General features: G+C 39.3%; 1 protein-coding gene across 1 annotated transcript in view; it reads right to left on the bottom strand.

Annotated features, from left to right (window-relative positions):
• Nucleotides 1-26,203, bottom strand: part of Atp7a (ATPase copper transporting alpha) — a 107,700-nt gene that overhangs the window by 3,820 nt on the left and 77,677 nt on the right. Inside the window, exons 10-21 of the mRNA XM_038316510.1 lie at nt 25,909-26,142; nt 24,797-24,888; nt 23,212-23,339; nt 22,598-22,752; nt 22,261-22,395; nt 17,083-17,277; nt 15,090-15,272; nt 14,037-14,253; nt 6,206-6,352; nt 2,933-3,075; nt 1,175-1,378; nt 507-624 (exon numbers count right to left, since the gene is read on the bottom strand). Of these exons, the coding sequence (XP_038172438.1) occupies nt 507-624; nt 1,175-1,378; nt 2,933-3,075; nt 6,206-6,352; nt 14,037-14,253; nt 15,090-15,272; nt 17,083-17,277; nt 22,261-22,395; nt 22,598-22,752; nt 23,212-23,339; nt 24,797-24,888; nt 25,909-26,142 (1,951 nt within the window). The remainder of the gene's footprint in view (nt 1-506; nt 625-1,174; nt 1,379-2,932; nt 3,076-6,205; nt 6,353-14,036; nt 14,254-15,089; nt 15,273-17,082; nt 17,278-22,260; nt 22,396-22,597; nt 22,753-23,211; nt 23,340-24,796; nt 24,889-25,908; nt 26,143-26,203) is intronic.

Below are 26,203 nucleotides of genomic sequence, written 5' to 3'. Positions count from 1 at the left end.
TTATTTGTCAATTTGTTGGTTTTTTTTTCTGAAACAGGGTTTCTCTGTGTAACCTTAGAAGTACTGGAGCTTACTCTGTAGACAAGGCTGGCCTTGAACTTAGAGAGACCCACCTGTCTCTGCTTCCTGAGTACTGGGATTAAAATAGTGTACCACCACTGCACAGTCCTTTTATTTTTCTTTTAATTGTGTGTGTGTGTGTGTGTGTGTGTGTGTGTGTGCAGATGTGTAGGTACAGATTTTCTGTACCATTTTTTCAATGTTTACCTAGGTACGAATTTTTTCAAATTATAATATTGAAGGGAAAAAATTTTAAAGTATCAAAATGTTTACAAATTCTTAGGCTGTAATAAACTTCATTGAATATTACTGGTCTTAACATCACCTCTCACCAAATTTGCAAGGTATATGTAAAAACTAAGGTCAAAACTAAACCTAATTCTTCCAATATGATAGGTGTCTAATGACTTTAACCACAAAAATAAAAGCTGTTAAGAATCACATACCAGCAGCGATGGGAATTCCAATCAGATTATAAATTAGAGCAAAGACAAAATTGATTCGAATCCTCTTGACTGTCTTCCTTGACAAGTCGATACTTGCTACAACATCCAGAAGATCATTCTGAGAAGAGAGAGATGGGCGATATTAGTGAGACTAGTCTAACATCACTAGGAACTCCTCTCCTCAGCACTCTGTGCAATAGAGATTATTTATGTCTTGGAATATACTGTGAATTAAGTACAAATTTCAGATACCGCTAAGCCTTGAGTCAAGTTTGAAAGAGGTTTTTCAAAAAAATTTGAGGGTTCTGAAAATGTTTTCAGGTTTGTGTGCTAGTATATGGATTGAATATTTAACTAACATCAGTGAATACTGTTGTAGACAGTTATATTATTGTTAAATCTTGTTTTAACATCAGAAGCTTGTGATTCTCATTTGTGTTGCTGGACTGAGAGAGAACGTCAGTAACTTCCACTCCAAACTCAGACTTCATAGCTAGGAAGGAACATGGGACTCCGGGCAGGATCACTACAAAGTACGCCTTACAGCACTACCACTAACCGTGGTAGGCAATCGCCCACTCCTCAGATCTCAGAGCACAGGACCTACTCTAGTGTATGAGTACTGCCTGCTAACTGACTGCACCACTGGAGCTCCAGGACTTACTTACCCTTATTAAAACCACATCGGCTGCTTCAATGGCTACATCTGTGCCTGTGCCAATGGCAATTCCAACATTTGCCATTGCTAGAGCTGGAGAATCATTGATTCCATCTCCTACCATTGCTACCCGTTTTCCCTCCTCTTGAAGCTGTTTCACCTTAGCAACTTTATGGGAAGGCAGAACTTCAGCAAACACCTTAGTAATGCCAACCTATATGAAGAAAAATCAACTCAATTCATTTCAGGAAGTAATAGTAAACACCGCAAATAAAGCTGAGCTTAGAATTATGAGCCATCATTTTTAACCTGCCAGATGCTTACATTTAAAAGACTGAAAATATTCACTGAGAATGGGAAGAAGTGAACATTATTTTTAATAGACTTATTTATTCTTAATGTTTTCCCTGCATGTTTGTAAACATACCAGACATGTGCCTGGTGCTCACAGATGTCAGAAGAGGATACTGGATGTCCTAAAACTGGAGTTAAAGATGGTTGTGAGCCACTACCCTGGGAGTCAAACCTAGGTTCTCTGCAAGAGTAGCTAGTTCTCTTAATGGCTGAGCCATCTCTCCAGCCAATAAGCAATCTTGTATACTGTTATTATGAACAGAACGACACTGTCTTCATGGTAAGAGCATTCAAAGTGTGCACATCATCTGCTCTGGAAAATCAGCTTTCAACTATATCTAGACACACTCTTTCATGTCCAAAGATGTCAAGAATATTTATTATTGCCAGTTTTCAAAAACGAAAAATTCAAAACCACCTAAACGTCCACTACTAGGGGAATGGTAATATAAATTATAATTCATCCATACTATCGAATTCTATGTAGAAGTTTAGAAGGAATGAAATAATTTTATGTACCAAGACATAAACAAAGATCTGGGAAATATTGTTATATATAAAACTACTTAATAAACTATAAAATGATCCAATTAGTACTGAACATGCAGAACTACATACCTGGATACAGGTATATGCATACACGAAAGTAAGGTGGGAGAATTTGACAGAGAATGTGGAAAATGGTACAAATTCTTTACAACCTTCATATTCTTACATAAGAATGTACTTACATATTCCTTCTGTTACTTAGTAGAAGAGGGCCATCAAGATGGCTCAGTGGGTAAAGGTATTTACTACCAAGTCTGATAAAACCAGAGTTCAGTCCCCAGAACCCACACAATGAAGAAAAGAACGAGCTTCTACAAGTTTACCCTCTGACCTATGCACACATTCTGTGGCACATGCACACGCGCGCGCGCGCGCACACACACACACACACATGTACATCCTATATACATACACACTAGAAGAGGAGAGAAATCATTGTAAGTGCTTTTTAATAAAAAAAATGCTGGAAGTAAATAAAACAAATGTAGGGCTAAGCCAAATGGTACGTCCAAAAAATGAGTCCCACTGGTGGCATCCAGAATGGACCAGAGAGGAACCTGCATGCAGCTCCTGCCATTTTTACAGCATCATTTCAAAAGAAGCATCAACAGAAACCAGTGTTCAGCAATGCTACTCAAACATCCTGCAAGCTATGCAAATACCTTTTCACATCTCTAACATACAATGTCCTTCTACCATACCACACTGATTGTTTTTAAGTGGTTAGAGATAGCTACTTGATGATAATGCAAACAATAGGTAAGGTGACTTTCTCAGCACTTAAATGGAAGAAAGAAAATGTGTATTGAGAATGAGATATTAGCACATGTGCCCATCCCAATAATTAAGTAAACCAATGAATTACCTGAGAAGCAATAGATCGAGCCGTTTTACTGTTGTCCCCAGTCATCAGAACTACTTCTAAGCCCATAGATTTCAGAATGTGGACAGCCAGCTCTGCCTCAGGCTTCACAGTATCAGCAATGGCTATCAAGCCACACAGCTCATCTAATATAGGAGCAGCAGAAAGACAGATTATGGCGAAAGAAGAATAACAAAACAGCAGAATAAAATTTCAGAAAGAAATGAACTCTGTTAAGCCATTGAGGGCTTGGTTTAACTCAAAACATCCTAATCCATACAGACTTTATACCACACACTCTGTGATAAGCTTCCATATTTGTGGAAAATAAAATTGATAAAGTATGGATATTTAATAAAGGTAATAGTAGTAAAATGAAAAGTAAGATGTCACTAAAAACTAAAAGACACCCACCCTTAGGTATTAAAACTATAGCTACAAATACTTTTTAGCTAATTAAAATGCAAACAGAATGAAAAACTAATAGGTGAATGGAGATAAAACTGGTATTTGATGCTAAGGGAAAATTACCAAAAGGTCCTAATTTTCTTGTTTGAAAAACAAAAGTAAGGGGGCTGGAGAAATGGCTCAGTGGATATAAATACTTGTTACATAAGCATGAGGACTCAAATTAAAATTCTGTAACCCCAATACTGGGCAGTGGGGTCGAGACAAGGATCACAGGGGCTTGCTACTTGTCAGTCTAGTCTCAGGTTCATTGAGAGACACTGCCTTAAGGGAGTAAGGTAGAGAAAGTGATAGGTCAAGACATCTACTGTCCTCCTCTGGCTACTGTGTGCATATTCTGCACACCCAAACTGCAATGGAATAAAATGTTATTCTATGCTTTATCCTGTACCTAACTAAAATTACGAAGTTAATACCTTCATACTTAGCAAGGACTATTGTTTCAAGGAGAGGGCTGCTTGTTTGTCCCGGCCGCCCAGCTAGCTTAGCCCCAAAATAACCACACAAAAACTGTTCATTAAATTACCGCTTGCCTATTAGTTCTAACATCTTATTGGCTAACTCTTACACCTTAATTTAGGCCATTTCTATTAATCTATGTATTGCCACGTGGCAGTGGCTTACCAGGAAAGACTTGGCATGTCTGATTCTGGCAGCTCCATGGTGTCTCTCCCTTTTTCCGCCTTTTTTCCTCCCAGCATCCAGTTCTGTCTTCCCCACCTACCTAAGTTCTGCCCTATCAACTAGGCCAAGGCAGTTTCTTTATTCATTAACCAATGAAAGCAACACACAAACAGAAGGAACTCCTACACCAGACCGTAAATGTTGAATAAATAGTCTCAGAACTAGAAATTTACCCTAGCAAATAGGAAGCATGTAAAACTTTATGTGTATGCTTATTGCGGTATAAAGGTAAAATATCAAGACTAGGGCTAGCAGGATGCCTCAGTGAGTTAGGATGCTTGCCTGACAACCTAAGTTTGATTCTCAGAATCCACATGCTGAAAAGAGAAAACTGACTCTCACATGTTGTCCTTTGACCTTCACCTGTGCACTGTGGAACATATGTACCCTCATATAGACAGAAAGACAGATACATACATACATACAAACACACACAGAAAAATATAAGTAAAATACAAAATACAAGTAAAAAATAAAGTTATAACAACATGGAAATGATTATACAGCATATAGCTTAAAATAAAATTCTAGAATTATAGGGTGTAGCCTCATTTGTAAAGTGCTTGCCTAGTCCTGTGTTTGATCTCCAGAATGCAGAAATAAATAGTACAATTATATGGCAATAATGGAAAATATTTCATCAAGTAAAATAAATCTCAATAAAATAATATGTATTCCTAAGTTATTTTTGTGTGGTACTACGGTTTGAACTCAGGGCCGTGCCCATGCTAAGCAAACACTGTATCACTCATCTATCTAACTATATAGTCCCAGATAGTCAAACACAGCTTCCTGAGCCTCCCAAGGTGATCATAACCATAACTGGTTCCCCCCCAACTTTTTTCCCTAGTACTAGGTATGAAACCCAGGTATGAAACTCTACTGCTGAACTGCATCTCCAACAGGATTCTTAAGGGTTTATTTTTTTTGAGATTTTAAATTGTGCGTATATGTTTGTGTGTATCTGTATACACGCATCTATGCCAATGCCCACAGACACCAGAAGAGGGGGGCATATCCTTTAGAGCTGATATTACAGGCAACATGGGTTCTGGGAATCAAAATCTGGTCTTCTGCAAGAGTAGCAAGTACTTTTCATCATAGAATTATCTTTTCAGCATATACCCTAAACAGGATTTTAAAATTTTATTGAACTTTATTGACATAAATTTTACATATAGCCAGGTAGTGGTGGCACATGCCTTTAATTTTGCAGCACACAGGAGGTAGAGGCAGGTGAATCTCTGAGTTCAAGGCCATTTGGTCTACACAGTGAGTTCCAGGGATACACAGAGAAGCCCTGTCTTGGAACCTCCCCTCCCCCCAATTTTTTTACATAGAAAAATGTACTACACATTAGAAATAGTGCAAGGTTGGAGATGCAATCCAGTTGGTAGAGAGATTGCTTAACATTTACAATGCCCTAGGGTCAATCTCCAGTACCACATAAACCAGGTGTCGTGGTGCACAACTATATTCCCAGCATTTGGGAGGTAGAGACAGGATGATCAGAAATTCAAGGTCTTTCTTGGCTACATAGTGAGTTCAAGGCCATTTTGGGATTCTTGGGATAAGTGAGACTTCTCTGTGAGCTCTGCTTAGTTGATTCTGTGGGCCATGTTCTTGTCTCCCTAATCCCTCTAGCTCCTACAATCCTTCCTCCCCCTCTTCCTAAGGGTTCTCTGAACTCTGCCTAATATTTTGGCCTTTTTTAATTTAGTGTTTTGTTTTTGTTTTATACAGGGTCTCATATAGCCCTGGTTTGCACTGAGCTCACTACAGCATCATCTAACTATTGGTCCTCCTGCTTCCACCTACTAAATGCTGGGATTACAAGCATGTACCACTATGTCCGGCTGATTTAGGTTTCTGTTGTTGTGGTGGTTGTTTGAGATAGGGGCTTTCTATGTAGCCCTTATAGTCATAATTCTATCTCAGGCTCCCAAAGACTTGTGCCATAACAGCTGGTAAGAAAATCTTAATTAACAATAATCATATTTTGCTAATATTATAACTTAGTATTCAAGCCTCTTTGGAATAAACCTCAGAGTTTAAGTTCCACAGACACATAAAATAATGACTGAGATCACAATTGTGTCACAGAATATTTTAGAGAAACTTTACCATCAATTGTCACCAATACAGCAGTCCGACCTTTTCTTTCATGTTCAATCATGGAACTGTCTACTTCATTACTTATGACAAGACCATTTCTAATCATCCATTCCCGGTTACCAATGAGGACTTTGTACTGCTGAGTATCAACAGCATCTAGAAATACAGAAATAACATTTAGTGAGCTTATTTAACTTTTAAATCCATCTTGAGGCAAGTTCTTCTTGCCTAACCATGCAGTCACTCTAATGCAGTCTTGGTAGAATATGACCTCTGACAGTGATTTTCAAGTTTTCCAGGAATACATTCTGCTCTTCCATATCCTCTGAGCCCATGTTGCTACCATGACTCAAAGGTCCTTAAGCTTTCGCTCCAAATAGAAAACTCCATTATACTGTTCAAGTGCTAGTTCAAGCGCTAGGATATAACTTAGTGGCTGAGTGCTTGCCTAGCCTGAGTGAAGGGAGCTCTAGGTTCAATCTCAAGCAAGATGGGGAAAAGGGACGAGAATGTATTAGTTCAGAGCTTCCCTTCTTACTGAGGTTTTCCCTTTGACACTCCAACACCACAATTCAAACATTTAACTGTGCATCAATAGCTAATGAGGCTACATGTAAATATGCAACTATGCTGATGTTTCGTTTTAAACTGGTACTCACTAATTTTAAGTGAGCCCTTAGATGTTTGACCGCATGTCCCCAGACCATTCATTATTTTCTCAGGATGACTATTTGAAATCTCCTCTGCTTTCAAATCTAACTTTTCCTCCCCCATTCTCATCTGACATGCAACTGCTCCCTGCAATCATAAGAGGACTTCTCATGGCCATGTCTCTCTGCCTCCTGTGCATCCTAGGCACACACAGCTTCTTTTCCCTCTGTTATAAACAGAGTCAGTGCCTGCCAAAGACCATCTCTCTACCTGTATGTTAGTACACGCTCCTTTGCCCATTCCAGACCATCTCCCCAACTACTCTCTTCTCTCCCTCCCGAATAATCAATTTTTATCATCTCTGCTGCATATTATCTTTAAAAACAGAAGAAGCTTCTTGAGCTCACTGCTCTAGCTATCACACTTCTCTACTTCTGTGCACAAGAAGTATTTGCCCTACCAGTTGTCTCTAATTCACCACTTCCCATTTTCTTGTGAACACACTCAAATAAAGCTTTAGTCTCCACTACTCCAATAAACTATTCCCACAATGCACCAGTGACCTTTACTTTAGTAAACCTAATGCGGTTTGAACAGCTGTTCCAGCAATGATGGAAATGCTCTCCATCTGCTATTTGATCCTATGGCCACTAGCCAACACATGTGGCTATTGAGGGCCAAAATGATCAAAGAGCTGGATTTTTACATGAAATAAAATTTTAATAAACTCAAAATTAATAATCATATGTAACTAGTGACTATAGTACCCAATACCACAGATCTACAAAGCAAATGACTCCCAATTCTGTTTCTCTAATTCAGCCTATTTCCTGGATTTTCAGACCCCTGTAGACAACTGCCTACCTAATATTTCCATTTATAAGATACTTCCACTTACATAGCTATCAGACACCCAAATGTAACATCTATAAAACTGGATTCCCAATCTTGTCTCCCGTATTGTTTCTCTTGTCTTCTTTATACTATTCAAATGGTAACTTCATCTATCTAAATGGGTAGGCTAGTAAGTTTGACAGGACTTTGGCTCTTGTGTTTTAATTTTTAAAAATTAGTTTTTTGTGTATATAGGTGTTTTGTCTGCATGAATGTCTATGCATCATGTGCATGCAGTGCCCATGGACTTCAGAAGAAGGCATGAGATCCTCAGGCACTAGAGTTAACAGCTGGTTATGAGCTGCCATGTGGGTGCTTGGAATTGAACCTACGTCCTCTGGAAGAGCAGTCAATGTTCTTAAGTGGTGAGCCATCTCTTCAGTTCCTTGACTCTTGTTTTACTTACATTTTATATATCTAATTTGGTAATTAAATCTTCCAGCTTACCCTTCAAGCCACATCTGGAATTTGATCATCTCTTACAAACTCTACTGTTACCACACTGGTCTGAGCCATTAATATGTTTTCCTGGGTTACAAAAACAGCCCAGTAACTCATCTCCCAACTTCTTTCCTTGCGCCTAGCTCCCATCTCCTCTCAGTGGTAGTGGAGATCAAACCCAGGGCCTCACACACGTCCTAAGCACAAGGGGAGTAGAGAACTGAGTTACGCCTCTGCCTTTGCTGATGATCATTCAAAGTGCTATGAAAAGTCCCTAATACAACAGATTCTCAACAAAAAAGCTGCTGAGTGATTTCTGACATGTCACTTACTTGATATTACATCCATAGACAAATAAAAAGAAGTCACAGAGAAGTAGAAATGGCCAGGAAAGAATCATTTCATAGTGTGTCTAATATAATGGGAATGAAGTACAGCTAACATTTAAGAAGAGCAAGTATTTCTATCAATGCATATCAGCAAAGGTGTCACTGAAAAGAGATGTCAGTCAGGTCTAGAAAGACAAGCATAAGTCAACAGGGTAGTGTGATTTGTGGGTAAGGCCACTGCATGGAGAAAACAGTAAATGGAATAACAAGTAGGAAATGGCCATGAAGGGGTCCCATGGAACCCCCCCAAAAAACACCACAGGCTACTGATGGAGGACTCTCATTGGTTAATAAAGAAACTGCCGTGGCTTTTTGATAAGGCAGGATTTAGATAGGTGGAGTAGACAGAACAGGATGCTGGGAGTGAGGCAGATGCCTCGAGCAGACGCTATGCCTCTCCTCTCTGAGACAGACGCCATGGAGCCAGCCAGCCAGCCACCAGGTCAGACATGCTGAATCTTTCCCGGTAAGACACCACCTCGTGGTGCTACACACATTACTAAATATGGGTTAAAGCAAGATGTGAGAATTAGCTAATAAGAGGCTGAAACTAATGGACCAGGCAGTGTTTAAATGAATACAGTTTGTGTGTTGTTATTTTGGGGCATAAGCTAGCCATGCAGCCAGGAGCTGGGCGGCAGGAACACAGCCCACAGCTCCATACTACAGGCTACTGCCAAGGTTATTTGTTGTTCTCTACTGGTAAGGTCCTATTGCTGAAGACAACATTTACTTGCATCATAGAACACAGAGAAGTCCAGCAGGTGCCTAACTAGAAGCTTCACTCCTAATGACTAGTGTTCAAGGTACCAGAAGGTACTATGCACGCCAATGGAGGAGAAAGGTACACCATCAATATCACCACTCAGCAACAAACCCTGCAATCTACAACAGTGACCTGCCTGTATGACATACTAGTGCAACAGTGGTACAAATTCTATGGGAGTGACTTAACCACTTTTTGATTAGGTTTAAGGCCTACCCCATGAAATGAAACCCATACCTGGCACTACTAAAGTGGCCAAGACCCTCAGAGTAGATAGATCATAAATAGGGTAAAAGCTAATGTCATTATTTCACTAAAGAATCAGGAATAAAATGACTCCTAATGACATACTGAAATACCCATAGATCAGCACCTTACTTGATCAACATCTGAGAAGCTTCTTGCAGAAGATGGAAATTAACACAGAGCCCTACAACTGGACAATGTACAGAGAGCGAGAGACTTTAGAGTACTAAATGGGATGTCTTCATCAAACCCCTCCCCTCAAGGCTCAGGGATCTATGAAGAAGAGGAGGCAGAAATATTTAAGAGTCAGGGGTTATGGATGACTCAAAGGAAACAGTGACTTCTATACACAACAGAACATTTGCACATACATATCAACTCAGGCTGTGGCAGGATACACAAGACTTAAAGCTAGACGGGGTTCTATCCCTAACAAAGAAGCTACCTGCAATTGATACCCATTGTCAAAGGGAAGTCAGGTTTCTCCAATAGAGTGTCATCAGGTATATAATATTAACCACACTCTAGGGCAGGTCCTGTGTCCAAGAGTAGTTAACTAACACAAAATTAACTCAGTGGTATTTTTGTGGATTTTTTGTTTCATTTTTCTTCGTTTGGACATTTTCTGTCTTACTGATTTTTCTTTTTTGTGTTTTTTTTGTTTTGTTTTTTGAATGGGAGAAAGAAGATAAAGTTGACTGGGTAGGGAGGTGAGAAGGGTATAGGAGGAGTTGTGGGAGGGGAAAATATGATCAAAATATATTATATGAAAAAAATTTCAAGAAAAAAGTGATAGAATAAATGGTAGATTATGAGGAGAAATGACAGATAGGTAATTAATATTGTGAGAACATTGAGCACACGTGGAACATCAGGGAAAGACAGATGAGTAATAAGGGAGGCAAGAGACTGAACAGAGCAGAGCAGAAACCAAAGTCCTGAATGAGTGAGAACAATTAAAACGAGGATTCTGAGCAGGTCACAGTAGTGCACACCTTCCAACACTCAGGAAGCAGAGGTAAGTGGATCTCTATGAATTTGAGGTTAGCCTGGTAGACACAGCAAACTGTTGCAGAACAGCTATGGGTAGAGTGAGAACTTACCTCAAAACAAACAAAAAACACAGATCCTTAGTTAAGATCCATGGAAGTGCTCTAGGATACAAGTGAATCTTTTAAGCCAGACATATAATAATTACTTATTATGGGGGTGTTCCACAATTTTCAGCACATTCCTTCAAAAGACCATAAACCAAAAATAGGCAGCCAAGCATGGTGGCATACACATTTATTCCCAGCACTCGGGAGGTGGAGGCAGACGAATCTCTCTGAGTTCAAAGCCAGCCTGATCTACAAAGTGAGTTGCAGGACAGTCAGGACTTTTACACGAAGAAATCCTGTCTTGGACTTTTACACGAGGAAAACATGTCTCAAAACTCCCCCCAAAAGCCCACAAACAATAAAGTAGACTATAAACCACTAAAATAAAGTCATATGTCAGAAGGTAGTATCATCAGATTTGATTTTAGCAAAATCACTTGGGTACAAATGGCAGGGGAGGTTCTGGAACACTTATGTAAGTAGATTATGTTGGTGATCAGATGACAGACCAACATGACACGTAAGAAATACATCTCCACAAAAGGCACAGAACTTGGAGTGATGATGAAAACCTGTAGGTGATGAAAAAAGTGATGAGAAGCCAGGTGTGGGAGACAGAGGCAGGTGGATCTCTGTGAGGTCAAGGCCACCCTGGACTACAGAGGGATTCCAAGATAGCCAGGATTGTTACCCAGAGAAACCCTGGCTCAAAACAAACAAACAAACCCAAAACAATAACAACAAAAGAAATAAGAAATAGGTATGAATGACATTGTATAGAGGAGAGAATGAAAAATGAGAAGAAAGTCAGACAGACACCAAGTAAATCATTGAAGATAGCTAATATTTGAATAAAAAAAGAATTAGAAAGAATGCCCAAAGTGGGAAGAGAAGAATCCAGAAATAGCCAAGGCATATGAGCAGAGGAGAAAGGAGTTTTTGGAGGAATACTCAACCAATATTCTCAACTGCCTGAACAGAACACCAATAGCACATAGCACAGGAATTGACATCAACAATTAATAAATGGGACCTCATGAAACTGAAAAACTTCTGTAAGGCTAAGGACACCATCACGAGTGGCAGCATACATAATGGGAAAAGATTCTCACCAACTTCACATCTGACAGAGAACTAATACCCAAAATATATAAAGAACTCAAGAAACTTAGTATCAAAAATATAATAATCCAATTAAAAGATGGGAAACAGATTTAAACAGAGAATTTCAATAGAGAATCTCAAATGGCTGAGAATCACTTAAAGAAATGTTCAACATCCTTAGCCATTAGGCAGGGAAATGTAAATAAAAACTACTTTGAGATTCCATCTTAAACCTATCAGAATGGCTAAGATCAATAACACAAGTGACAATACAGGTTGTTAAGGATGTGGAACAAGGGGAACACTTCTCCATAAGGATGTGGAACGAGGGGAACACTCCTCCATTGCTGGTAGGCGTGCAAACTTGTACAGCCACTATGGAAATCAATATGGCGGTTCCTCAGAAAATTGGGATTCGAACTACCTAAAGACCCAGCTATACCTAACTCTTGGGCATATACCCAAAGGATGCTCTATATTGCGATAAGGACACTTGTTCAACTATGCTCATCATGGCTTTCTTTATTCATAATAGCCAGAAACTGGAAACAACCTATATGTTCCTCAACAAAAGAATGTATAAACAAAATGTGCTACATTTACAAAATGGAGCATTATTACTTAGCTGTTAAAAATGATATCATGAAATTTGCAAATGGATAAAACTAGAAAAAAAATCATCCTGAGTGAGGTAACCCAGACCCAGAAAGACAAATATGATACATATTCACATATAAGTGGATATTAGCTGTTAAGTAAATGATAACCAAGCTATAATCCGTAGTCCCAGAGAGATTAGTATGGGGGAGGCATCTAGGCAGAACACATGGATCTCCTTGGGAAGGGGAAATAGAATAGATTTTGTAGGTGAGCTGGCAGCAGGTGGGGAAGGGAGTGGGAAGGATCAGGCCGTGGGAGATGGGATGGAAAGAGTATGGGGAGAGATGGCTAGAGTTTGGGAGCAGCTGGAGTGTGCTGTGGAAATCTAGTATAGTGGAAACTTCCAGAATCTTAGAGATTCTAGTGAGAACTCCTAGCAATAGGGGATATGGAATCTTAACTAGTTATCTCTTGTAGCCAGGCAAGGCTTCCAAAGGTTGGACTGGGTTCCATTTGATTGAGTTGTTGGCTAAATGGGTGCCTTGGAGATCACTAAACAACACAGTAGAATTCAAGGACAGAGGGTTGCTCTCTGCAAACTGACAGCAGGGCCCCATTGCCAAGGACAATATCCACACAGCTCACTGAACATGTAGAAGTCAAGCTGGTGCCTGCATGGAGTCCTTACTTATATGTCCCAGTCTCTTTGATGCAGGAAGGTACTCTGCAGGCTACCAAAAGAGAAATGTGGACAACAACCCAGAAATGTGGACAACAACCCAGACACAAAACCTTTGACCTACAATCTATCCTGCCTGCATAATATGCTAATGTCTTGAGGCCCACTCCATGAGTGGGAACCCACGAAAAATTGGATAGCCCAGAGACCTAGGCTAGAACCCAACATGATTAATCTAAAAAAATCAATAAAATAATTCCTAATGATAGTCTGCTATACTGCCTTGTCCGGACATCAGAGAGGTTTCCTCCAGCAACAGATGGGAGCGGATGCAGAGACCTACAGCCAGATATTATGTAGGGCGAGAGTCTAAATTGTAGGTCTTCACTGGGTCCCTCCCTTCAAAGCTTGGGGAATCCCACGGTGGGGGGTTGTGTGCAGCAGAATGACTGTAGGAGTCAGAGGGGATAGAGGATACCAGGAGAACACTGCCTACTAAATCAACTAAGCAGAGCTCATATAGGCTTGCAGAAACTGCAGTACCAAGCACAGGGCTTGCATGAGCCAGTACCAAGTTCCCTGTTTATATGTTATGGCTATTAGCTTGGTGTTTTTGTAGGACTCCTAACTATGGGAGTGGGCATGTCTCTGACTCTTGCCTGCTCTTGGGGCTCTTCCTCCTGTTAGATAGCCTTTTCTGGCTTTGGTGTGAGGGTTTTTGCCTTGTTTTATTGTATTTTGTTTTGTTGTGTTTGGTTGTTGCTCCTGGAGGCCTGCTCCTTTCTGATGGGAGTTGGAGGGGTTGTCAATCCAGGGTAAAAGGGAGGTAGGGACAGATGGAACAAGTGGAGGGAGGGGAAATTGTGGTCAGGATGTATTGTATGAAAGAACAATCTATTTTCATTTAAAAAAAAGAATAAGAAAATTTCCAGCTAAAAAACTACAAACTACTATAAAGAAATCAGCTTACTTGAGAGATGAGCATCAATAATCATAGAAGATGAAGTTGAAGACTGTTCATTAATTCCATCAATTTGAACTAGCGATGCATTTTTAATGTTATTTTCTTCTATCTTCAAGTTACTCTTATATAGCAAACCTTCAATATTGGTAACTTTACAGCTAATACCACAGCCTGGTACAACCTGGAAATCTGTGCAGGTACCCAAAGTTTCAGTGTCCAGCTCCTAACAAAAACAAAACACAATAAATAAGTAAACAAATAAATAGATGGTATAATAACTTTTAATTGGAAAAATAGCATTGGTAAGTATATGAGAAGACAGGCACTCAAAACTCTGGGTGCAGGTACAAACTGATAGAACTGTTTGTGCTGATGTTAGTAATGGCCATGAAAAAAAAAACTTTAAGCGCCCTTTGATCTAGAAATTGCACTGACAGATTTTATTGGTGGTGGTGGTGGGGGCTGAAACAGGGTTTCTTTGTGTAGCTCTTGCTGTCTTGGAACTAACTGAGTAGATCAGACTGGCCTGGAAATCACAAAGATCCATCTGTCTGCTTCCCCAGTGCTGGGATTAAAGGTGTGTGCCATAACTGTCCGGCTAATACATATTACTTATATTTTGATGTTTTATGTCAAACAGGGGTTCATTTCTTTTGTTATGTTTACAGTTGTCTATGTGTAAAAACTAGGGCATAATCAATAATTTTTGAGACAAAGTCTTATACAGTCTAGGCTGGTCTCAAACTTACCATGTAATAAAGATGATCTTGAACTTCTGACCTCTTGCCTCTACCTCCTAAATTCTCAGATTAAAATCATGAGCCAACATGCTCACTTTATTGGTGCTGGGGATCAATCCCTGGGCCTCAAGCATCTAGGCAAGCACTATACCAACTGAGCTACATTCCAGCCCCAACATATTCAATTAAATAAGAAAATACAATTCTCTTTATCCTCATACTCAATATATACAAAAATTATAGTCAAAAGCCAGTCCAGATTTGGTCTGCATCATTTCTATAAGAGATACCAACATGAATATGAAATATAAAATTGTACCTGCTTGCAGTATTTGGTCACAGCTGCTCCTAAAGGGTGTTCGCTGTTACTTTCCGCAGTGCCCACAATGGCCAGGATCTTATTGCGTGGTATTCTGTTACTTTCCACTAGAACCTTTACTTGATTCACTACTGGGGTTCCATGGGTAATAGTTCCAGTCTTATCAAATACCACTACCTTTACCTGGAGAAAAGTTAAAAACACAATGCATCCACATGACATCATTCTCCCAGAAATGAGAAACAGGTTTATTTTTCAACAGACTGCTACTTAATTTCTTAATAAAATGTCCTTTGGCGTCATAACTTCATCAACTGATCATCTTTGCGTGAACACACTAAGTTGATCTTGTAGCAACCAACTTCCCTACCCAACAGTTCAGTTTTAATCCTGTTAAATGTCTGTGAATTTATGTCAGACAATTAGAGCTGTTAGCTATGGGTTGACTGTTAATAGGTAAGAAATACCACTGGCATCTCTGGGGAAAACCCAAGGGCTTTCGATACTAATGAATTATAGATCTATTAGAGAAATCTGGGTAAACAGCAGATGACTAACAGAAAATGTAAATGTTAGGGTGACGGTAACCCAGCTGGGTTGCTTGCCTTGACTAGGTCTTGGTTAAGAACTTGGGATGTTAAGAGGAAGCTCAGGGAAGCAGTTTGAGAAAGTTAGGCCACATAGGAAAAGGGAAGAATTTGGAGAGAACAGGCTCACTTCATCATAAACTCAGAATGAGAAACTTGAAGACTGGGAAGCCCAATGAACTGATATAAAAAGATAAGAATAATATTCAAAGCATCATCCTAAACAAGAGAAAAATTGCAATAAAGGTTATCATAGAAACAACAGAGGAAAAAAAGAACATGAAATTACAGATTAGACAACAGCATTGTCAATATTCCTTTCTTGATTTTGATAAATGCACTGTGCTCATATAAGGAAATGTCCTTGTTCATCAGATAGGTGCCCAACAGTTGCAAAAAGGGAACCCTTACGTTTAGGTTTGAAATTATGCCAATTTATTTCCATAAAAATTACAAGTCTGGGAACTGGAGAGGTGACTCAGTGGTTAAAAGCACTTGTGCTCTTGCAGAGGACCCCAGTTCAGTTCCCAGCACCCATGCTGGGCAGCTCACAATGACCTGTAACTCTAGTTCTAGAGGATCTGACCTTCTGGTCCCATGGATACCCACAAACATGAATAAAAATAAAAATGAATATTTTAAAAGTTCCTCAGGGTTAAAGAGAGGGCTCAATGGTTAAAAGCACTGGCTGCTCTTCCAGAGGACCCAGGTTTGGTTCCAAACACCCACATGGCAGCTTACAACTGTTTAATACTTCAGTTCCAGGGGGATCCAACACCGTCTTCTAACCTCTGCATGCATGGACAGGCATGCAGGCAATACACCATACGTATTTTAAAATGTCTTAACATATAATACATATGTGTGTGTGTGTGTGTGTGTGTTAGCTATTCAAGGTTTCAGATTTGTACTTAGCCATGTATTATGTATCCTCCATGCATCTATATATGTTTTATATCACTGTAATAAGGTTGTATTAGTGAGAGCACGGCTTTAATTGAAGTCATAACTGCAAACTGCCAGCTGGTGGCAGTAAAGGCACTACCATTGCAGGTGCAGCTCCCATAAGGTGGAGCCAGATACAAATAGGTCAGAACCCTGGGAAGCCCTGGCAAATTTTCCCAGACAAGTACTGAAGACGGGTGTAATCTGAGATGGGTTTGAACTACAGGTTCTCCATTCAGGTTTGCTGTGAGGGAATGGCTGAGGGAGTATTAGTAGAGATTTAAATAACTACGGCCAATCTGAAGAAGAACCAACATCACAGCTTTTGTATTTCAACCCTCAGGGTAATCCCAGAAGAGCTCAGTCTAGGAAACACATGAAAAGAACTAAGGCCCCTATTTCTCAATAAAGGTGCGAGTTTAAGTTTGGATAGTGCAATTCTTAGTTCTGGAGACTCTTACCTTATGAGCCATCTCCAGGGGCTCCCCACCTTTGATAAGTATCCCATTCTGAGCACCTACTCCTGTGCCCACCATCACAGCAGTTGGAGTAGCTAGTCCCAGTGAGCAGGGACATGCGATACACAGAACTGTAATAGAGGCTTGGAAAGCAAAGCGTATTATGGTTTCTGTTCGTGAGAGGCTCCTATTGTAGCCCTTTAGAAGAAGACATGAAATTTGGTTATTCATTTACAGTGAGAGCTGTGAAAATAAAAGAAACAAAGCTCAACCCTGTTTAAATAAAACCAGTGTCAAAATCACACATCCTACCTAGCTGCTGATGTATATTTTTCTTATTAATAATGAACACCTTTTTCATTTATAAACATAAAAACTGTTTAACAAGTCATAGTCTTGAACTCAAAATTTAATTTTTGATGATTCCAGAGTTACTAACTATGGAGAAAAATAAGGAACACAGAACTCCACAATTTTTTCCATTTCTAGAAGCAACATTAATCAGCAACATAATTCTCAACAAATTTGGCCTTGAATAAATTCTGACTCTCTGATACTGAGGTCATAGTTTGGACGTTAATACAAAATTTTAAAGACAATAACTTAAATATTCATTTTAGGGAACAAAGGTTTGAGCCAGCAAGATGGCTCAGCAGATAAAAGTGCTTGCTATGCAGGCTTCACAACCTCAGTCCAATTCCAAGAAATTCGAGTGGAAACAACAAGCTCTTCAAAGCTGTTTTCTATCCTCCCCATACATACACACAGGAGCACACATGTTCCAACATTCACATACCTTACCTTTCTCCCCCCCCCCTCACACACACACACACACACACACACACACACACACACACACACAGTAAGTGAAATAAAGATTAAAAATGTTTAAGAAGGCTGATGAGACGGCTTAGTGGTTAGGAGCACTTACTACTCTTGAAGAAGACCCAAGTTCAGTTCCCAGACCCCATATGTGGTAACTCACAACTGCCTCTAACTCCAGCTTCAAGGACTCTGACCACTGTTCTGGTCTCCATGGCCACTTGCACTCACATGGATGTTTCCACCCACAGATACACATATTTATGCATAATAAAAGGTAAGTCTTTAAAATATTTTAAAAGAGAAAGTTAGAAGGTATTTTTATAAATAGACTTAGACTTTCATATACACCATATATGAATATTTTCACATATATTGTGTGCTCTCACGTATGTGAATCCAAATCTTTTTTGTTTGTTTGTTTTTTGAGATAGGGTTTCTCTGTAGCTTTGGGGCCTGTCCTGGAACTAGCTCTTGTAGACCAGGATGGTCTCGAACTCACAGAGATCAGCCTGCCTCTGCCTCCCTAGTGCTGGGATTAAAGGCGTGCGCCACCACCGCCAGGCCAAATCTTTTAATTTAGGCATTTTTATTCCTACTTTGCAACTGACAAAAACAGAAGTTTATATATCTAAAGTGAGGGATCACTATCTACAGCCACCAAAATGAAATTCAATCCCTTTATGACTTCAGGACAGAGCAAGAACGGCAAATGGCATTTCAACACACATCTTTTCCCACATTTGGAGGAACATCAGCTTTTTTCCCTCTTTCCAAAAAGGCGAGACAGAAGTATAATGTTCTGTCTATGCCCATTCAAAAGGATGACAAAGTTTGTGCTCCGAGGATACTATAAAGCCCAGCAGACTGGCCAAGCAGTCTAGGTGTCATCTACATTGAATAAGTGCAGTGAGAAAAGGCTAATGACACAACTGGTCATCCATGTGGGCACACACCTCAGCAAAGCAGTTATCACCAGGCTAAAGCTGGATAAAGACTATACATAAAAAAAAAAAGGAGGGCCAAGTCTCGACAAGTAGGAATGGGGAAAGGATGAAACAACTGAGAAGACAGAGTAGAGGAATCTCATGTACAACTTTCATTAAACGCTGCCTAAGTAAAATAAATAAAGCTAGGCACACCACAGGTCTACTTTCCTACGTTACAGAGCACTGCTTTAGAAAGCATCAGCTAACTCGCTGAATAGGCACTGACACCATGGCTTCACTCAGCTGCCCTATTCTCTGGGAACTGGAGGGATTGCTGAGTAGTTAAGAGTGCTGGCTGAGCCACACTCAACTGCATAGAAGAGAAAGTGGGAAGTACACGTGAACACAGCGGCACAGGAGACCACTTCCTAAATAGAACCCAACAACACAGGCACTAAGAGAAAGAATTAATAAATGGGACCTCCTGAAACTGAAAAGCTTCTATAAACCAAAGGACATGGTCAACAAGACAAAACAACAGCCTACAGAATGGGAAAAGATCTTCACTAACCCACATCAGACAGAGGTCTGATCTCCAAAATATACAAACAACTCAAGAAACTGGTCATCAAAAGAACAAATAATCCAATAAAAAATGGAGTGGAGACCTAAACAGAGCACTCTCAATAGAGGGATCTAAAATAGCTGAAAGACACTTAAGGAAATGTTCAACATCCTTATCAGAGAAATGCAAATCAAAACAACTCTGAGATTCTATCTTACACCTGTAAGAATGGCCAAGATCAAAACCACTGATGACAACTTACGCTGGAGAGGTTGTGGGAAAGGGAACACTTCTGCATTGCTGGTGGGAATGCAAGCTGGTACAACCCCTTTGGATGTCAGTGTGACGATTTCTCAGAAAATTAGGAAACAGCCTTCCTCAAGACCCAGCAATACCACTTTTGGGTATATATCCAAAGGATGCTCAATCATGCCACAAGGACATGTGCTCAACTATGTTCATAGCAGCTTTATTTGTCATAGCCAGAACCTAGAAACAACCTAAATGCCCCTCTACTGAAAAATGGACAAGGAAAGTGTGGTACATTTACACAATGGAGTACTACACAGCAGAAAAAAATAACGACAGCTTGAAATTTGCAGGCAAATAGACGGAGCTAGAAAACATCTGGGTCTGAGTGAGGTAACCCAGACCCAGAAAGACAATTATCACATGTACTCACCTATAAGTGGTTTTTAAACATAAAGCAAAGAAAACCAGCCCACAAATCACAATCCCAGAGAACCTAGACAACAATTAGGACACTAAGAGAGACATCCATGGATCTAATCTACATGGGAAGTAGAAAAATACAAGACCTCCTGAGTAAATTGGAAGCATAGGGACCATGGAAGAGGGTTGAAGGGGAGGGGAGAGGATGGGAGGGGAAAATGTATAGCTCAATGAAATGAAATCCTAATTAAAATTCTTCGAGAGGAAATAATAATAAAAATAGACCTGTGCCAGCAAGGCAAAAAAAATCTTCTACTACCTTTTTGATAATTATATGTTTAAAATGACTTAAATGAAGAAGCTAATGCAATTTACTTTCTTTATTAACTTCTCTTTGCTGTTCAAAATATATTTTTATGAGTGCTTGTTCAGTTAAAAAAAGAGTGCTGGCTGTTCTTCACAAGGCCACAAGGCCCTAGGTTCGAGTCACTGCACCCACATGTTGACTCAGACTCCCAGCACACACATAGTGGCTCCCAGCCATCTATAAGTACAGTTCCAGTAATTCAACACCCTCTTCTGGCTTCCACAGGCACTGATCACACACATGGTCTATAGACATACACACAGGCAAAAAACTTAATTAATTAAAATACATTATCTTAGGTGGGTAAGATAGTACACACCTGTAATACCAACACTGGGAAATGAGGGCAGGAGAACCAGGAGTTCAAGTTTATCCCTGGTATCACAAGTTCAAGGCCTTGAAACTCTGTGTCGTATACATACAAATGTGTGTTATTTTATTTAACCTTCACAAGCTACCCAAAATGAGCATTACAAAATGTCACTACCAGCTAGATATGTTGGCTTACACTTTTAGTTCCAGCACTGAGGACATAGAGACAGACAGAAGTTCAGGGCTAGCCTGGTCTACACAGCGAAATTCAAACCAGTCAAGGGCTACAAGAAGGCCTGTCCTAAAAATGTTAAAAAAAAAAAAAAAAAACAACCACCACCACCAACAACAAAAAACCCCCATAAAATTCTAACGAGCACACTGAAGTATTATTCTGTCCTATGTGAACAGCATACCCATTATATATATAGTATCTGCCATTAGCAACCTACTAGCTGCCTCCTGGTTATTGAAACATTGTAGCACTTGTGTAGAACCCGTTTTGTTAAATTGTGTTCCCAAAGGGTAAAAGTGTCATGATGGCAATTCAGATATGACAGAGAGATGACATATATGCTTCTTCTAAGGAAAAAGAAGAAAGTTCTTGATTACACAGATAGAAAAAAATCATATGCTAAGCTTACTAAGATCTACAATAACAACAAATCTTTTATTCACAACAATGTAAAGGACAAAATGGAAAATTGTGCTGGTTTTGCTGTCATACCTCAAAACTACACAGGTAATGACAATGCTTAGCTAAGATGGAAAACGCATTCAATCTGTGTACAAGTGTTTGTATAGGGGGCCAATGGTGGCACATACAATGTTAGGTAATAGCGTTGGTTTCTGACCTCCACTGGGGCTCTTAAAATATATTCCCAAAGTACAAGGGGTGACTGTTACACTGCGAATTTCTTCTTTACGTTTGTCTTTTCTTTTCCATTCTCCATTTTTTTCTTTCTTTCCTTTCTTCCCTTCTTCCCTCCCTCCTTGCTTTTAAGACTCAGGGCTTAACAAATGCTGGGCAGAATTCTATCACCTACACTCTCAGCCAATACTGCTCATTTCCAAAGTTTGTGTGTTTGTTTTGAGACAAGGTTTCATAGTTCATACCTAGCTCAGCTGGTACTCACAGAGGCTGGCCCTAAACTCACAGAGATCTACCCAACTCTGCCTCCTGAATACTATGATTTAAGGCATGCACCATTACACCTGGCTCAAAAATCATCTTTTTGATTTTTCTTATGTATCTATATCTGTGTGTGGGTATGTGAGGATGAGTGCAGGTATTTTCAGAAGCCACAGGCCTCACATTCTGCTGTAGCTGGAGTTCCAGATGGGTGGGATTGGTTCAACATAGCTGCTGGGAACATAACTTGGGCCTTCTGCAAGAGCAACATTTACCACTAAGCCATTTCTCCAGCTTCTCAAAATTATTTTTAATTAATTAACTCTACAAAAGGTTCACAAAGTGTTTTGCACATAATCAAGAGTTGTTCCAAGTCACTTACGGGAAAGTAGGTTTCCACAATTTCAAAATTTTGAAATCCAATTATAATCCATACCAAGAGGGTAGCAATGGAAATCAAGACGATAAAAGGAACAAAGTAGCCACTGAGTTGGTCTGCAAACTGCTGGATAGGAGCCTAGAATTCATAATAATAATAATAATAATAATAATAATAATAATAATAAGTATCTTGAAGTCTTTTTTCTAATACTGAATACAGGATCAAAATATTTTAATAAATTTCACATGAATGTAACTAGATCAAAAGAAAATACACATCAAGATTCATACTAGAAAGCTTTAAAGAAAACACCTGCTTCTCCTAGGGACTAGGTTACCTTTGATGTTTGTGCCTCCTCTACAAGTTTGACAATCTGAGAAAGGGTTGTGTCTGCTCCCACATGGGTAGCTCGGATAAGGAGGGATCCATTCTGATTAATGGAACCTGCGATCACCGTGCTGCCAGGTTTCTTAGCCACAGGCATTGCCTCCCCTGAAGGAAGAAAAAAAATGATCACTATCCTCTTGAAAGATGCTTGCTCATTCACTGTCTAAGGCAGGAAAACAGAATATTTATCTGCCTTGGCAAATTTGCCAAAATCAACCTGGTTCTACAAGGCACTGAAAACTTTATTCTTGTGCATTATAGTCCTTAGGAATCTTCAGTGTGGATGACAGAATGATGGTTCAGCAGTCCAATTACCAACAAACTGAACACGCATATGAATAAAATAAAAATCAATAAATCTTTTTAAAAAGGAATCTTCAATGTTTAGTTTTCAATAATGCACCTAAAAATATAGTAAACCTGAGGAAACTGAAGGCATACTTTAAAGAACTCATATTCTTTGCTCATGATTTATACATGTATTGGTTCTGCTTTAGTGTCTGCTTTTCATGATCACTTTGGATTCACATTGTTTTCATGCCATGATCCTCTGACAGAACGTACCTGTGATGAGGGACTCGTCTACCATAGAATGTCCTTCAATAACACGGCCATCCACTGGAAATTTGCCTCCTGGAACCACCTTAATTATATCTCCACGCTGTACAAGTTCCACATCTACTTGTTCTTCACTGCATACAAGTTAACATAAAAAGCATCATGGCATCTGGTTCTTGATCTAACCTCCACACATACAATTTGGAGATCATGCCAAGTTTATAGCTCCATAATTACTATCAACAGAACCTAGGACCAATATTTATGATAGCAGCAACTATCTATATTAGTTTTGCTCACTGGTAGTAATGAACAAAGTCTTGGCTCAAAGTAGACATTCTAAATATTTTTCCATAGTCACTGATTAAGTAATCCCAGCACTTGGGAAGTGGAGGCAGGAGAATTCTGAGTTCAAAGTCATCCTGGGCTATATACAGTAAGTTCAAGATCAGCCTGTGTTAGTTGAGACCCTCAGTAGTTATATATAATTGCCGTCAGGTATCTTATGTTTAGTTTTAAATAGAACATCTCCTTCATTCCTTATTTACTTACTTCCTCCTTCAGTCAAAGGAGGGATTACTAAGAGAAAAAAAAATAAAGTAAGTACTTAGTAGCAGAGCACTTACTTGGCATACTCAAGGACCTCATGCTATTTTTTAACACCAGAAAAAATCTTGGAGCCAGAACCACAAAGCAAGACATTATGTCAAAAGATAGGGATGCCCAGGAACTCTCAAAGCCATGATCAGGGTCTGGAGAAATGGCTCAGTGGTTAAGAGCACTGGCTGTTCTTCTAGAGTACGTGGATTCAATTCCCAGCACCCACATGGCAGCTGACAACCATCTGTAACTTCAGTTCCAGGGAACCTGACACCCTCACACAGATATACGTGCAGGCAAAACACCAATGCACATAAAAATAAATATATACTAAAAGAAAAAAAAATAGGCCAGATGGTGGTTGTACATGCCTTTAATCCCAGCACTTGGGAGGCAGAGGCAGGCAGAGCTCTGTGAATTCAAAGCCAGCCTGGTCTACAGAGTAAGTTCCAGGACAGCCCAGACTGTTTTACAGAGAAACCCTGTCTCAAACAAACCAAAAAAAAAAAAAAAAAGACATGATCCCCCTGCTTCATCTTCCAGAATGTTGGGATTACAGATATATACCTGAATATGTCCTTTTATAAAGAAATAGTGTAGAAAATTTACCACTAAAATTACATAAGTGGGATTTATTTCCTATTGCAACCAAAGAAAGAAAGATGAAACAGCTAGAGTAAAGTATGATAACATGGGGAAAACTGCTAAATCTGAGAGGTAGATTATGTGTGGTTATAACATTCCTTACTTCTAGATACAGCTCAAAATACATTACAAAAGAGCATCAGTAAGCTGGCTCAGCAGGTAAGACTGCTTGCTGCCAAGCCTAACAACCAGAGTGCTATCCCTAGGGCCCACATGGAAGGAGGAAACTCCCACAAGCTGTTCTCTGACTTCCACACATGTGCCATGGCATGTGTGTACTCACCACGGTAAAATTAATGTAATAAAATGTTTAAAACAAGTTACAAAAGGAAATGAAGATAAATACCTCAGGAGGAGATTTTCAGAGTTAAGAGTTACAATAGTTGCTTCTGTTGCTTGTAGTGAAATTAGCTTTGCAAGAGCTTCTGAGGTTTTGCCCTATAAGTTAAAACACAATAATGATACTAAGAAAGAAAATGCTTAAACCATAAAGTTGTAATCTTTAACATTCACTCAAACATCAGCTTAAGAAAAACATTTGATCAGAAAAAAAGTTTACACTGGAATATGAATATCTTACAAAAAGCATTTTTAAAATATTAAGTATATTTTATGAAGAAATACAATTATTAGAAAAATATCAGGAATCTAATTCATACATGAGCAAAAGATCCTTCAAGAGGGAATATAAATACTCAATATATGGGGGAATGTTTAGCCAGAAACACAAACTAAAGCCATCTTATAATTGCACGTAACATCTAGTAAATTAGAAGGACTTAGATAAGATGCAATGCCGAGGATGCTGCGGTCAAAACCACTGTGCTGACAAACTCTCTCTGGCAAAATTTCCCACAGCTTATAGCATGAGACCGTGAAAAGATATATGCCCTTTAATACCTCAATTATACCCTCTATAATTACTCCTAAGCTCAGAGGAGATGACTATTAGACATGAATATGTTCAGTGTAGTATTATCTAAAACAAAAATTTGGGGAAAAAACTTAACTGAGAAGAAAACTAGAATAGTTTAGTAAATCAGAGCACAGTGACTTGACAGAAATAGGAAGTGATTGTCTAGACTGTAGTCAGGGGAAAAGCGTACAGTGCTTTCTACTCTACTAAACATAAAGTTCCACGGAACAGGGTTAGAACTGACTTTTATCTCAGCATGAGAGCACAGATGGACTTTGACATCAGTTTAAGTCACATGACCAAATCAATTCTCAGTTAATAATCTGATATAATATATAAGTACTTCTCAAATGTCTCTCATAAAGTACCATGGGTATACTATTCTTGGCAGTAATATAAATTTGATACGTTTCCTGAAGATACTGATAAACCTAAAATGATTAACTGCATAATTCAATACATATTTCTAATAAGCTGTCTAGACAATATTAAGGTCTTTGACTGATCCAATATTTTCACAAATGACAGCTTCCTTACTTTACCTTTGCTATATGTTCCAGCCATCGACCTAGGGCAATAAACACAAACAGCATAGGAGGCGTATCAAAGAAGGTAATAGGGTTCACTGTAGCTCTCTCATACATTGCGACCAGAAGAATAACCAGAGAGTAGGCAAATGCGATGGTAGTTGCCAGCACAATCAACACATCCATATTTGCTGTCTTGTGCTTTAGCGCTTTGTAAGCCTGAATGTAGAAGTACCAGCCTCCACAAAACTGTAATAGAAGAGTGATTTCCTTAGACACTGAAATTCATATGTATACCTAAATAAACAGC

This window comes from Arvicola amphibius, chromosome X (assembly GCF_903992535.2).
Source record: "Arvicola amphibius chromosome X, mArvAmp1.2, whole genome shotgun sequence".
Classification (NCBI taxonomy): domain Eukaryota; kingdom Metazoa; phylum Chordata; class Mammalia; order Rodentia; family Cricetidae; genus Arvicola; species Arvicola amphibius.
The sequence above is the reverse complement of the archived record's forward strand: the minus strand, read 5'-3'. Positions and strand labels throughout refer to the sequence as shown.